General features: G+C 39.5%; 1 protein-coding gene and 1 pseudogene across 1 annotated transcript; one reads left to right on the forward strand and one right to left on the reverse strand.

Annotated features, from left to right (window-relative positions):
* Nucleotides 1-3,417: 3,417 nt before the first annotated feature.
* LOC106580543 (2-oxoglutarate and iron-dependent oxygenase domain-containing protein 2-like) lies at nt 3,418-5,482 on the reverse strand (annotated as a pseudogene).
* Nucleotides 5,483-6,355: 873 nt separating this feature from the next.
* On the forward strand, nt 6,356-12,714 carry LOC123729152 (gypsy retrotransposon integrase-like protein 1). Its single transcript, XM_045703272.1, has 8 exons — nt 6,356-6,696; nt 6,825-7,018; nt 7,106-7,217; nt 7,340-7,478; nt 7,593-7,647; nt 8,295-8,543; nt 8,640-8,732; nt 8,979-12,714. The coding sequence occupies exons 1-8, from the start codon at nt 6,525-6,527 to the stop codon at nt 9,231-9,233; spliced, it is 1,269 nt and encodes a 422-aa protein (XP_045559228.1). The 5' UTR covers nt 6,356-6,524; the 3' UTR covers nt 9,234-12,714.
* The last annotated feature ends 2,853 nt before the right edge of the window (nt 12,715-15,567 follow it).

The raw sequence follows: 15,567 nt of genomic DNA on the forward strand, positions 1-15,567 counted from the left end.
TTTATTTGTACTATTTTCTACATTGTAGAATAATACTGAAGACATCAAAACTATGAAATAACACATGTGAAATCATGTAGTAACCAAAACAGTGTTAAACATTTTTGATTATTCAAAGTAGCCACCCTTTGCCTTGATTACATCTTTGCATACTCTTGGCATTCTCTCAACCAGCTTCATGAGATAGACACCTAGGATGCATTTCAATTAACAGGTGTGCCTTGTTAACTGTTAATTTGTGGAATTTAATTCCTTCTTAATGTGTTTGAGCCAATCAGTTGTGTTGTGACAAGGTAGGTGTTGTATACAGAAAATAGCCCTGTTTGATAAAACAGCTCAAATAAGCAAAGAGAAACGACAGTCCATCATTACTTTAAGACATGAAGGTCAGTCAATCCAGAAAATTTCAAGAAATTTGAAAGATATTCAAGTGCAGTCGCAAAAACCAACAAGCGCTATGGTGAAACTGGCTCTCATGAGGACCGCCACAAGAAAGGAAGACCCAGAGTTACCTCTGCTGTGGAGGATAAGTTCATTAGAGTTAACTGCACCTCTGATTGCAGCCCAAATAAATGCTTCACAGAGTTCAAGTAACAGACACATCTCAACATCAACTGTTCAGAGAAGACTGCGTTAAATCAGGCCTTCATGGTCGAATTGTTGCATAGAAACCACTATTAAAGGACACCTATAAGAAGAAGAGACTTGATTGGGCCATGAAACACAATCAATGAACTTTAGACCGGTGGAAATCTGTCCTTTGGTCTGATGAGTCCAAAATTTAGATTTTTGGTTCCAACCGCCGTGTCTTTGTGAGACGCAGAGTAGGTGAACGGATGATCTCTGCATGTGTGGTTCCCAACGTGAAGCATGGAGGAGGAGGTGTGATGGTGTGGGGTGCTTTGCTGGTGACACTGTTTGTAATTTATTTAGAATTCAAGGCAGACTTAACCAGCATTGCTACCACAGCATTCTGCAGCGATACACCATCCCATCTGGTTTGCGCTTAGTGGGACTATCATTTGTTTTTCAACAGGACAATGTTTAACACTTTTTTGGTTACTGTATGATTCCATATGTGTTATTTCATAGTTTTGATGTCTTCACCATTATTCTACAATTCATGAAATGAGTAGGTGTTTCCAAAATTTTGACTGGTACTGTATATATAGTGTTTCTTTTTCACAGTTTGTTCATACAGAGAGTTACACTGAGTGTACAAAACATTAGAAACACTTTCCTGATATTGAGTTGCATCCCCTTTTGCCCTCAGAATAGCTTCAATACGTCGACTCAACGTTCCCTCAAATTGTTTGGGGCACTGAGTAAATTTCAGGTCTGCTGAGCGCAAACTTGAATGTTGTGAAAATTCTGTGCAACTTCCAGCGTGCATTTACTATGACCATTGAAGCTGTACCTGCTTTAACTTACAGTTGCAGACAGTGGTCAAGTAGGCTGCTGTGGCTATTTGATCATAATTCAGGCCTACCAGAGTGGCCTATCATCAAAAACAATGGATAAAATGCATCCCATAACATTTTAACATGGAAATAAATAGCTGTTCTATCATTCAGCCTACAGTAACAGCCAATGTGTGGTGTTCAATGTAGGCCAACATTCCATGACTTGAAAAAAAACATGCATGGCTTGACATTAACCTCTTTATCAACTTGTCCTTCAGACAAGGAGGTGACTGAAAATGTTGTTGTGTTGTTTGATGCAAGAAACCACTTTACAAAATAAAATGCACAATTATTCCCATACAATTATTATAGAAAATCAGATAAATTATGCTACCCTATGCCTATGGGCTACTTAGCTTATTCAAGCCTGTCTCAAAATAGAACATTGACCCCTTTAAGACAAAAAAAAAGCTCTTTACCTGACTCGCTTTTGAAAGACGTCTGGAAATGTACACATTTTGTGCTCTTGTTGGAAGCAATTACTCCCCCATTGCTGACTACGAATTAGCTATAACTGGGCTAATAGCTCACTAACTAGCAAAGGATATGAACAAATGTGCCCAGGTGGCTATATGCAACTCTGGCTTTGATCTCAAAACAAGCGCATCTACTCACTACCACTCATGCTGTAAACACAGTCCTGTGTTTGTATAGAGTACAGGCTGAGTGGTGAGAGTCAATTTATTAGAAAGCCTACAACAAAATCTCTTGCATACTTAGCCATGCATACTTGCATAGTTCTTGCATAGTTTGTTTTATTTCGGTATGCTGCATTGAAAGTGACTAATATTGGGTGGATTCAATCACAATTCCCACAGTAAAGGGAAACTTGGATAGTATTAACTAAGGGGGAAAACTCTAGAAAGTTGAGTGAAGTTCAATCTCCTGCTTCTCTGCATGGGCTGATATTTCTTCTGCACACACTCGCAGCTTAGAGGGAACATTGTCTACAAGGTGTCGAAAGTGTTCCACAGGGATGGTGACCCATGTTGACTCCGATGGTTCCCACAGTTGTGTCATGTTGGTGGTGGACCATTCTTGATACACACTGGAAACTGTTGAGCATGAAAAAAACAGCATGGTTACAGTTCTTGATACAAACCGGTGCGCCTACCATACTCCGTTCAAAGGCACTTAATACATATTTTCTGTTGCCCATTCACCCTCTGAATGGCACATATACACAATCCATGTCTCAAGGCTTAAAAATTGTTCTTTAACCTGTCTCCTCCCCTTCATCTACACTGGTTGAAGTGGATTTAACAGGTGACATCAATAAGGGATCATAGATTTCTCCTGGATACACCTGGTCAGGCTGTCTTGGAAAGAGCAGGTGTTCCTAATGTTTTATACACACAGTGTATAGTAAGTATAAAGTATAAGGTCCAGGATAACTTTAAGTGCAATCCAGAATTTCAATGTACTGTAGGTGATTGTAAAAATGGCCTGCCTTTTCATGTGACAAATTAGTTTTTGAATATCCTTCTTTAGCAAAAGAAAATAAGTGTTTTGGTGTGTGTGTGTGTGTGTGTGTGTGTGTGTGTGTGTGTGTGTGTGTGTGTGTGTGTGTGTGTGTGTGTGTGTGTGTGTGTGTGTGTGTGTGTGTGTCTGTGTGTGTTTTGAGAGGTTGTATGGTCCATCTCTTCTGCTAGCAAACTAGCTTTCCTATTCCCTGTTCCCTCTTGTGTTTTCAAGCCACTGGAAAAAAGAAACAACCAAAGAAATTGAATAGCCCACTAGACTGAATATTGTTTTTAGTGCTGAAAAGGATTGATTTGATAATAACATGGTTGAATACAGTGTTTTGCAATCACGTTATTATCCCCTACTGTGTGCAAATGACTGCGTGCAATTACTGTGCAGACACTGAACAAAAGGGTGTAATGAAGGACAATTAGGGAGGAGGGGTTACCATACTTGACAACAAAAGAGGCATGCACAGAGGGGCAATAAATTGATTAACAATTATGGTTTATTAAATTCAATATTATAAATAATATGTACAAATTGTATTCTTGAGATATTTGGTGTGTAAATGTGCTGTTGATCCTTTCAATATTATTGATTTTACCAATACAGAGAAATGCCTGTGCATTATTGTTTTCTAAAAATATATTACTGATGTACTAAGATAACTACAGCTATGAATTTATTTATATTACTTACATTATGTATAAAGTTTACAGCATTTCAAATATTTTCCAATTTCTGTGAACAAGAAGCAAGCCCACTAAAAGTAAGGTACAAAGGTGAAAGCTCAGGTTTTCTTCACAGTGTCTATTGACTTTTGGATATGTAATACCCCTACCTGGACAAAAGACCATTCAATTCACAGGCTACACATATTTTATGGACATGATATTTTAGAAAAGATTGTAATACATTTGACACTGCGTAATGAAGTTTGTAGTGCAGTGTTATGTAGAAATAGTGATGAGCCTACCGATGTTCCTAATGTCTACCACTCTTCCTCTCTATAACTCTTTTTTGGCACATGCGATAATCTCCATGATAAGCAGACATCCAGACACAAGTCATACTAACATACACAAATACATATGGACCAGCAGCATGAAGTTAACGCGGAACGCATTATACATTCTGTAGAAGAGACATCCCTGAGTCACTGGTGAAGCCATCTGTGAAGCCCTGTCCCTCGACCAAGATGGGCTTCTTTTTGCACATGGGGCACAGTTTTTTTCCTCTCCTGAGGCCCTCAGACAATGAAGTTCCAGCACTGGCCAGAGGAGATGGGCAGGGCACCGTGCATGTGTTGTCCTCTATAGAGGAGACACTGTCATTCCCTGCTCTACCTCTGTAGACACTCTCACTCAGAGGCACCTGCCGGGTCAGGAAAACACTATCAACCAATGAGCCACACTAGACTAACAATGAGAATGTTTACTCATAGGGCTGTGGCGACTTTTGTTTGTGCAACTAATACTTCTGGGAGATTTCCCAACCCGAAATATAACAGTGTGTAACCTGTATGAACTGGCATGGTTTTAAAACTACAGTGTGTGGAATCAATGAGAGACAGTATGAATCTAAATCAAGATCACAGCTTTATTTGTTCCTTCATTCTACATAAGGTCAATGCAAATATTTCAATATCTATAATAAATTGGTTATTACACTTCACAATCTGGCTCTGATTAGGCACCTGTCTCATGTCACCAAAGTAGAGGTTCCCTTCAGTGAACTTTTCCCCCAGAGACACGTTGAGAGTGACCTCTGCGTTGTCGTAATGGTAGCTGAGGTCCAGGTCTTCATGAATGTCGTATTTCACCATGAAGGCCTTGTGGCTGTCTAGGCAGTGTCCGCAACAGTTAGGGTAGAGCAGAGATGTGAGAGGCTACAGATACTGCACACGGAGAGGGGTGATGAAGCCATCGTCAAACCCTAGCTCGTTCAGAAGGATCTGTGTGGACAAAAGAACATCGCAAACAAAAGGAACATGACTTACCACAGGTAACACTTGATACATTGAATATTTTGCCTGAGGTCTCCATATCTAATAGCCTACAGATGTATTTTATATGAATGAGGAAGCCTACCCTGTAGTTGTTCATTGTGTTGGGTCTGTAGACTGTTCAAAGTGTTCCATCTCTTCTATCAGCTCATCACAGAAGCTTTTTTTTTAAACACAGGCAAGCGCAAGATCCTTGGGGCTTAAAAAAATGGAAAATAATGACATGCACCACCTATTTCAAATAGGAACTCTTTATGGAAAACTCACCTGCTTCTGTCTGCATTAAACTCAACAGTCCCTCTTCACTGGTCTCATCACTTTCAACAATAATCCATCATCTGCTTAAATTCTGGAGCCAGATAGGATTCCTAAAGAGATAGTGTAAGTCAAATATTACACTTTACAATTTTAGTGTGTATGGAGACTACAGTATTGTAGGCTTCCTTCCTACCTGTAGATGGTAGACATGGTCATGGAGGGGTTTATAAATCTCCCGTATGGCGGCAGCAGCTCTCTCAGCTGACTTCACAACAAGGCTCCGACGCCATTAAACTTTTTTGGCAATCTAGAAAGGAAACATTTAACCACACATCAAAATGGAAAGATCATTCAGTAGTGTCTAGACATCCGCGTTGCCTCCCACAATTTTCAAACGCTCCGGTTTTCGAGACTAATCATTCAGTACAATTTTAATAAATACTCAAAATGCGTGGGCCTACTTTGCTTTGTCAGGATATCCTCGAACTATGTGTCAGTGGAGCAGCCAAGCTTTCTTAACACCTGTTTGGCAAACATATTTTTGGTTACTAAAAGTTTGGTTTCTAGCTAACTAGCTAACGTTAGCTCACAAACTAGTATATTTATCCAACAAGATGTTTTAACATGACAATTATTTGTAGATCTACTGTACTGGCTAGCTAGTAGATACCCACCGCTTGATAATAAGTTCTAACTGCTGCTGATCTGACATGACGTTTGAACTCAAGGAAAATATTCAGCGCTAAAACAACTAGTGTAAACATTTGCGTTACGATCCTTACAGTTTTACACGATTATCATATGAAGATAATACACATAAACGTATTCAAGTTATAGGAACATTCATAATAAAAAGCTATTGTTAGTAGTTAAATGAGAGTGAAAAAGGAGCTGTCAGAAGCAGTTATGGTATTGCTTCCGGATTGTTTGTTGTGATCCAACGTTGTTATGTGTCCGATGTGAACCGATACTCTTAGCATTTCGTTTCCAAATCAACAAAACGGCTTTAATAGAGACACATTGCTAAATATAAAATTTCACAATATTAAACATTACTTAATTATTTAAATGTGTGGCAATTTTACTTGGTGTAAAATGTATTCAAGAGGAACTGTAAAAAATAAAACTGTTCGAGTTGTGTTTCCGCGTGCGTCAACATAAATCGTCCGTTCTCTGAATACCAGGGCAACATGCGAATCTTTCCTCCGTTGATTCACTCTTTAGCTAGTTCTTCTTTTATCATATTTCTTTGCACGTAAGTCGGTTTCTCCTTCCATTATATAATTTGGCTTGCATATTTTACGTAGATTGAGGTCCATTTCGCTGCAGAGATGTTGAGTGTGGACTCGTTGCAAGTGGTGGCTGAAGAGGAGGTGGTGGAGTCGAGCTCAAACCGCTTGGGTGACATCTACACGTTTGTGGCCGAGGGCTGCTACCCCCAGACAATGAATCCCATACGAAAGAAGAATCTCAAAAGATATGCTCAGAAATTCATCATTGATGGTAAAAAAAAAATAAGAAAATGCTTGAGACGTAGAGCGATCTGAAATGTGTGCCGTTGAATGTAGCCTAGTGTCTCTTTCTAATGGCATGTTTCATTGATTGTTGTCTGTGTGGTTGTGTCGTCCTAGAGGGTCGACTCTACTATGTGGGGCCCAAGAAGGAGGAGAAGCGAGAGGTTGTGATTGAAGCTGAACGTAAGAGGCAGATATTCCTAGAGTGCCACTTTAATGACATTGGTCATCACCTGGGACAGAAGAAGACTGTTCACAGGATCCAGAGCAAGTATTACTGGCTGGGTATTGTAAAAGATGTCGTGGACTGGGTATGTTTGTCTATTTGGAGTTCAGTGTAATACAGCTTGGAGGCATACATTCATTCTTCTTACAAATTGTGCACTTGTCTGTCTCAGATAAAGGTATGTGAAACCTGTCAACACACAGAGAGGAACAAAAACATGACAAGGACTGTTCGGCCAATCAAAGTGGATGCTCCCTGGGAAATTCTAGGGATTGATATATTTGGTAAATAAACTCTCAGATATCTTATCATAAAATGAAATTACTTGGCTAGTCTCACAACAATAGATGAACTCAGACTACAATTGTTTGTATGACTTTGTTGAATTTGTTCATGTTTTCACCAGGGCCTTTCCAAAAAACACAGCAAGGTAATGCCAGCGTGGTAATCGTCACAGATTACTTCAGCAAGTGGGTGGAGGCGTTTCCCATTCAAAAAAGAGATGCCCTCTCTGTTGCCAGATGTATATCTACATCCATTTACAGGTAATTCTACACACACACAATTTCATCTTGATTTGACAATTATTTGCAAGATACAACCATCATCACCAACATGAGTGGATATGAGATGGAGCACCATATTTGTTTTCCTACCAGGTTTGGAGCAGCAAAAACAGTTATCTCCACACAAAGCGTTGACTTTTGTGACGAGGTAAGACATTATTAGCCTGTTTCTATTTACAAGCTCTTAAAGTAACTGTCCAGTGGAAATCTCACTTTTAAAAGTTCATATTCTATTAACTCGTACCTAAATAATGTTGACTCGTCATTCTATACTCATATCTGAGGCCAAAGCATGAATTTGAGAGAAAACAAAATCCAGCTCAAACTTGTATCTCAAACAGACTGTTTAAATAATGCTTGCTATTTTCTCATAGAACATGCCGTCATGTTGGCTCATTGACTGAGCTGACCAATCAGGGGTCTACTTGCATTAATATTTTTAATGACCTGTTTACGCCCACACGATTCTGCTGTTGGGGATTGCCCACACTATTCAAACACAGAAAAGCTGCTAGAATTGTTTTAATAAAACATTTATTATAATCACAAATAGGTGCTATGTTTGCATGAAAAAAATTCAAGTCCAGGCACTCGTGTGGGTTTGCAAGTTAAAAAGCATTTGATGTGTGGGCTAAGTCATTAAAAATACATGAATGCCTTCATCAGGGTGTCAGATACAATGTGTGACACACTTGTGTAAAGGTGATCACAGGTACAGAAAATATGCTTTTTTACACTCATATTGTAATTAATTATAGGTCTATCAACATTGCCTCTGTAATGTGTTGCTTCTAGGTGACAAAGCACCTCTGTAACAGGTGGAACGTAGTGCAGAGAGTGTCTGCTGTAGAGTTGAACCCGCTACATGACCACAGCAGTGGACTACTGAAGGAAGCCATCACACAGGTGGTGGCAGAGAAGCAGGCAGAGTGGGACGATTTCCTGGACCCTGTCTTATGTCTGTTTAGGACGACCATCAACCCCACAACAAAGTTCACACCCTATTCACTCATGTTTAATAGGAAAACAATTTTACCTAGTGAGGTGAGGTTTTGTTTTTTAAAGACATTTATTTGCGTTAATACTATGTCTTAGTTGTTGTTAATATTTCATTATTAATTTAAAATGTATTTTGTCAAGACCGACCAAGAGACGGATTTGTATCACTCAAAGGAAGAGGTCTCTGCGTGTATGACAGTGATGCAGGAGCAGCAGAACTCTGTGAAGCAACTGGTGAGTTTGAAATGGAATATCTTGCCGTTTGGGAGACGCTGTGCTACACTGCCAAAGAGAGCCTGATGAGCTTGTTTCATGGTTGCCACTTTTCATTTCTACTTCAATGCTAACTTACTTTGACCTACAACCCTATTGCGCTCTACGGAGCATAGGTCATTGTATGACATAAGTCATGTGTGTAATTCCCATGTGAGCTTTCTCTGGATTCCACTGGAAATGGTCAATAATTGTTTGTGTTTACAGGTGATTGCCAACATGAATGCGGCGTACAAACAGGAGAAGAAGAATGCCAAGAGAAGAGCTCGGAACATGCCCTCCATTACCTTCAAAGTCACAGACCCATTGTTTGGCTCGGGTGAGTCGTCCTCCCAGAAGAAACTGAAACGGAGCATTTACCTTTCTTTCCCGGTAGAAACGGTCCTTGCCACTGAGCAATGCAGCTCTGATGACAAAAAGAGTGACTTGGAATACCCCCTGCCGATTTCCGATGCGCATTGAGGCCTGCTATGCTAGTGGTTATAGTATACAAGAAAAATAATCGAGAAGCACACAGTGGCTGTATTAATGGATTAACAATTCCTCTTGCTTCAGTGGTATGATGGAGACATGATATCCTCATAAGATGCTTCATCTCAGAGAGAAGATTGGTGAACATGGAGGCACCGGAATCAAGAAGCCTGACCAAAAATATTGATAAGAAATTATATTGGGTTGGACATATGTCCAAATACATAGGTTTTCCCAGTCAGTGCCTGGTGGATTTGTGGCCTAGTCATTGATATTGTGAGGCATGTAGGTGCTAAAGGCCAATTTGTTTGCGAATAGGTGAATGAAATGAGTACGTTGTCACTATCCTATGATGTAGGATACACCTTTCTCCAACCCTGTTAAAAATGTGATATGAAGTTGTATTGACATCATGGAGCAGGGTATGTGCACTTGGGGTCAGCATCAGTTTTTTTGTGGCCACACTTAGAATACTTTTTCTTCACAATCAGTGATTCATTCATAGTTCTTTGAATTCCGGCTCTGCTACATGCTTTAGGGAAGGACTTAAAATAACTGGTTAGGGTCCATATCAAATGATGGCATTTGGTTTATTGCTGTGCATGGGATTCAATATTTCCAATAGCCCCAACATTATATTGACCAGTGCAACCTTGAAGAAATGTGGATGGAAAAGCACAATAGAGTTCTAAAGTAAAAACAATGTATTTTAAAATAAGCTAACACAAAACAAATCAACCTTTTAATCTATGAAGGTGCAATATTCAGAAATCGCTCCACCAATTCCTGGTTGCAAAAATTCTAATAGTTCACCAAATTTTAGTTTTGGACAAAACAAGCAATGTATTGTGTAGAGCAGGGTTCCCCCATTGTCTGCCCCGGTGCCAAATCTTGAACCCGAGATGCAAAAACTCTCAAATGTAATGTACCAAGAAGGAAGTTACCCTACCTCAGTAATGCAAACGTTACGTTTTACCTTCATGAGGATAGAGCATGCAGGAGACAGTCAACTAATAAAGCAGGCAGCGGACCATTTTGTCGTGCTGACACATAAAGCTGCAAGCGCAGCGCAATCAATAGGACGTGAACAGCGCCTGGTGCTGAAAATATAGGAAACTTGTTATGCAAGGGTTGCACAGCAACTGATGAAGAACCTACACCAGTGGATTAATTTCAACAATAATCTTAATTGTAATTTGACTTTACAAACAACAAGAGGGCTTAATTGGAGTCTTTCTTCGAGACTATATAAAATACTTTAACTGGCTGAGGTAGGCTATGAGGCTTTACAGCATCGTTCACAATAACAGAACATATGGCCTTATAGAAGTGGGACATTTTTTATTTGGTCTGCTTACAATTGCAACTGGACAAAAATGTGGCATCCTACATAAAACAATACTTAAAAGAAAAAAAGGCGATATTTGTATCGGGGTAGCCTGCTGTTTTAACGACAGAACAAACAGAAAATACTGTCAGCTTGAGACCTAAATATCCCTGGATAAGCACTCACAATAATAGTAGTATTTACTAAATACAGTCATATAGGCCACTAAGTAACTTACTCAATGGAAAAAAAGTTGCATTTCCCCTCAGACACGATCTTGGATGTCGTGCGAGATGGGTGTGATTTTTGATGCGCAGTCAGTCCTTGATTGACTTGTGTGAAAGCTGTCGTGAGTCTATATTATGTTCATAGAGGAAAATTAGGACTTCCTGAAGTTGTCCCTCAGCTGCTTGATGAAATATTCCATCACCTCTGTGACAATGCTGCGGCCTGGTCCCTCTACCTGTCGTTTCTTCAGTGTTCTGAAGTGCAGTAGCCTTCCAGATGACAAGTCCAAATCGAACAACTCAAGCTTTCTAGTAAAGGCCTCAAGTTTTTCCACCATGTCCACGACTGTTTTCCCTCTTCCTTGTAACTGGATATTTAACCCGTTTTACTGACAGAATATGTCAGCCAAAAAAGCCGTGTGTGTATCTTGTAGTTAACTCTTCAATGTATCTGCGTCGGGCCTCTGTCTGGGGCGGGAAGGCCACTTTGAAAGTTCCATGCTTAGATTCATAATGACGTCTGAGATTGAATTATTTTTTAACAACGACATTTTCATTGCAAATAAGATACTGGCTTGGCATTGGGAATAAATGGTAAGATGAACGCATATCTCTCTGTACATTCTTCCCGGAAACTTCGATTTTCATTATTCATCTTTTGATACTTTTTGATAGGGACTTTTTCTCTTGTTATCAAGCTAATTATTCTGAACGAATGATGACGTTAAAAAAGTAGTGTATCTTACAGTAGGCTGTAGACCTGTTTTTCCCATTAATCAACAGAGAAATAGACAAAATAATATTTGAATAGGGACATGGTGATTTTATGAGCGTAATCATATCGAAATGATTGTTATTGTCACTGAATTTGTTATGTACTAATCGGATGTGTTAAACAAATGGTACAATTTGTAGTGTAGGCCAGTTAAATGTGATAAGATGATATACTAATTATGTTCTGGACCGCCGACTATTAGCTCAGAAAGAAAATTGGCCTAGGGCCAAACCTAGTTGACGAACCCTGATGTTGAGAAACAGTGTACTATCTAAATCTCTGTGAAATATATTTTCAATAACCAAAAATATTGTATTTTCAGCTGTTTTGTACCTAGTATACAAAAACCGATAGTAAAAAATAAAAATAAAATAGCTCACATAGAACATATCTACCGCTTCTTAGCATAGACTGTAAAAATATTGGCAAAGCCATCGATTACATCACGGCATATTTTGTATGGGAACGCTCAGTGGCACATTTTGAAGACCAGAAAGCGCGCGCATCAACGACGCTATCTTGTTTCATGGAAGAGTTTTTGGAACATCGCATGCGCCGTTTGAGCTAGTCCAGAAAGTGACGTCACAGGCTCCGACAGTTGAAAGGAGTTTAGGAGTGGAGTTTAGGCAAACTGCCGGTAGTTCACATGTATGGTAATAGGCCACTGCATGCAAGAGCTGTCCATGTGCCAGAGGCAGCTTTTGTTGGGGTTTTTTGTCAGTGAGAGCTACAGTACTCTTCGATCTGCTTCGGTACAAAAGGTGATTGTTTAACTAAAATGTTATTGGTCACATACCCATGTTTATCAGATGTTATTGCGGATATAGCGAAATGCTTGTGTTTCTAGCTCCATCCGTGCAGTAATAACTAACAAGTAATATCTAGCAATTTCACAACAATACACACAGATCTAAGTAAAGGAATGGAATTAAGAATATATAAATATTTGGATGAGCAATGTCAGAGCGGCATAGACTAAGATACAGTATATGGGTCATTCTTGGGTAATATTTCAGTCCCTCTGACTTTTTGTATTATATTTCAAGTATTGGGTCACCAAAATGAAATGTTAAGATTTTGTATATACATTTAAATGTCCTGTATAAATGCATTTAAATAAATAAAGCATTCATTTAAACTTTTTATTTAATAAATCTTATTTTTTTTAACTGACACTAAGAATTGTGTCATGTCACACCCTGATCTGTTTCACCTGTCCTTGTGATTGTCTCCACCCCCTCCAGGTGTCACCCATCTTCCCTATAACCCTCAGTGTATTTATACCTGTATACTCTGTTTGTCTGTTGCCAGTTTGTCTTGCCAAGTCAACCAGCCTTTTTCCAAGCTCCTGTTTTTTCTAGTCTCTCTTTTCTAGTTCTGACCTTTTGCCTGCCCTGACACTGAGCCCGCCTGCCTTACCATTCTGCCTGTCCCTGACCTCGAGCCTGCCTGCCGCCCTGTACCGTTTGGACTCTGACCTGGTTATGAACTCTTGCCTGTCCTCGACCTGCCTCTTGCCTGCCCCTCGTTGTTCAATAAATAAACCATCTATCTGCCTCCTGTGTTTGCATCTGGGTCTCGCCTTGTGCCGTTATACCCCCAGGCATTTCACTTAATTTTTACTTGGGAAATTAATATTAAAATGTGCACATAATAACTTTTGCCATTAATGCAAACATATATTTGTGTTATTTTGTTGAGAAAGTATTTTTATCAAAAAATGCATGATTATTGATTAAAATCACACAATTTAGCTCTGTCCCCCAGTCTACACTCAAGCCTGTCACGCCAACCAAACTCTGCCAATAAAAATGGTCAGCCTTATGTGCCATCATTAACAGGAAGTGACATCATTCAACAATTTTCAACTGCATGGTATAGAAACAGGCAAGTAATCGCATTCTTTTATAATTGTATTTTGTTTTTTAAAGTCAGGTGGGGATTGTCGAGCTGACCAACTCAACCCTGTTACATGAAATAAAGATGGAAAACTAGTACTTATCAAAATTATACTTCAACCCATGAAAATATACAATCTATGAATTTCATGCACACCATGTGGTCTCCTGTCCTTCACCATATGAGGAGCAGTGGCCATTTTGAGCCAAAAAACTCAACCCTGTCACATATAGTAACAGGGTTGTAAACCTGTGACAGGGTTGAGTTATTTACTTTATTTATAAATATTGCATCTAAACAAATGAATTATTCAACATATTATACATTATATATTGTTAATATTCACTTATGAAACATGCTGTAATGTGTTCCATGTGAACAAAAAATATATTTTAAAGCAGATAGCCTAGTGGGCAAGGCTCCTAACTTCAGTTGTTCCTTTAATTTGCTCTAGATCCTAAATTGCTCAAGGATTATAGTGTATACATGTACATTTTCTAAGAATCTTTGATTTAACGTTATCCATTGAAACATCTAGCGAATGATGGTACCATCAGCAGCAGAAAGACAAAGCTAGCGTTGAGCACGTCAAAATGCTGACACAGAAAAAAGGGAACAATACATTGAGAGAGAGCGTCAGATGGAAAAGAAATGTTGAGGCAGGGAAAGAGAAAAAGATCAGTGATTAAAGTGAGAGATCAGCGTCAGAAGCGTAAACAGTGGAGAACAGCATACAAAAGCAGCAAGGAGAGGAAAGGAGCATGTGAGATTGAGATGATGCCAAGCTCGATAAAAACGGTACCCTCCACCATGAGAATACACCAGGTCATCACCCTTGCTCCTGGTCAGCTGATGTCTCGTGATGGCAGCTGCCTTTGTTCAACAAAGAAGGACCTAAACTGTACATGCTTTAACACACAGCACTTCAGTTTCAGGCTGCTCCAGAACAGCCAGCCAATGAGGAAGATCCACAAACTGTGGATGAAATCCAGTGGGGAAATCCAGGTCATCTTGGACAATGGTGTGTAGTGGAATATGATGATGACCTTTATCCAGGCATCCTCCTGGGCATGGATGAAATGAGTGTACAAGTGAAATGTATGCATCGTGTAGGACCAAACAGATTTTTCTGGCCTTCTCGAGACGAGACTGGTATCAGTTTGATGAAGTCCTTGAGATGATTCCACCCCCACAGCGTGTGACATCCCGCCACGTAGAGGTTGAGAGAGATGTGTGGGCCAGACTCTCAGGAAGAAAACCATGAATGAATATGGTGCTCCTGAGAAGGATAGACATGGTGACACTAGTGCTGTAGTTACAGCTGTTATCGCATTCTAAATACCCTCGGAAAATGTTTCTACAGTTTGATGACACAATTAACTTTTCTGATGAAACCTGTTGAATGTTATTAATTACCCTAATGCCTGATGTGTTTTTATTTGTTTCGATATTTACTGCAGTTTGGTTAATAAAACCCAGATTATTCTAAATATATCTAATGTCCTTATTACATGGTTGCATACAATGAAATGCAATGTTTTGGGGTAAATCTCGGAGGGATTTTGACAGTAAACTAAAGTAGTTTATATGGAAACCGATGTGTCTCTTCAACCCCGTTACAGTATTCAACCCTATCACCCTAGTCTCAACCCGTTACAGTATTCAACCCTATCACCCTAGTCTCAACCCCATTACAGTATTCAACCCTATCACCCTAGTCTCAACCCCGTTACAGTATTCAACCCTATCACCCTAGTCTCAACCCCGTTACAGTATTCAACCCTATCACCCTAGTCTCAACCCCGTTACAGTATTCAACCCTATAACCCTAGTCTCAACCCCGTTACAGTATTCAACCCTATCACCCTAGTCTCAACCCCGTTACAGTATTCAACCCTATCACCCTAGTCTCAACCCCGTTACAGTATTCAACCCTATCACCCTAGTCTCAACCCCGTCACATGACAATATTTGTTAAATAAAATAGCAAAGATGAATAAATATAAATGTAATGTTTTCTGAGCTCAGTCTGAAATGTTAAGGACAATCCCAGGAAGATTAGATTTATGTTAAAATTCAGAATTGAAAGCAATTTTT

This window comes from Salmo salar, chromosome ssa20, assembly GCF_905237065.1.
Source record: "Salmo salar chromosome ssa20, Ssal_v3.1, whole genome shotgun sequence".
Lineage (NCBI taxonomy): Eukaryota > Metazoa > Chordata > Actinopteri > Salmoniformes > Salmonidae > Salmo > Salmo salar.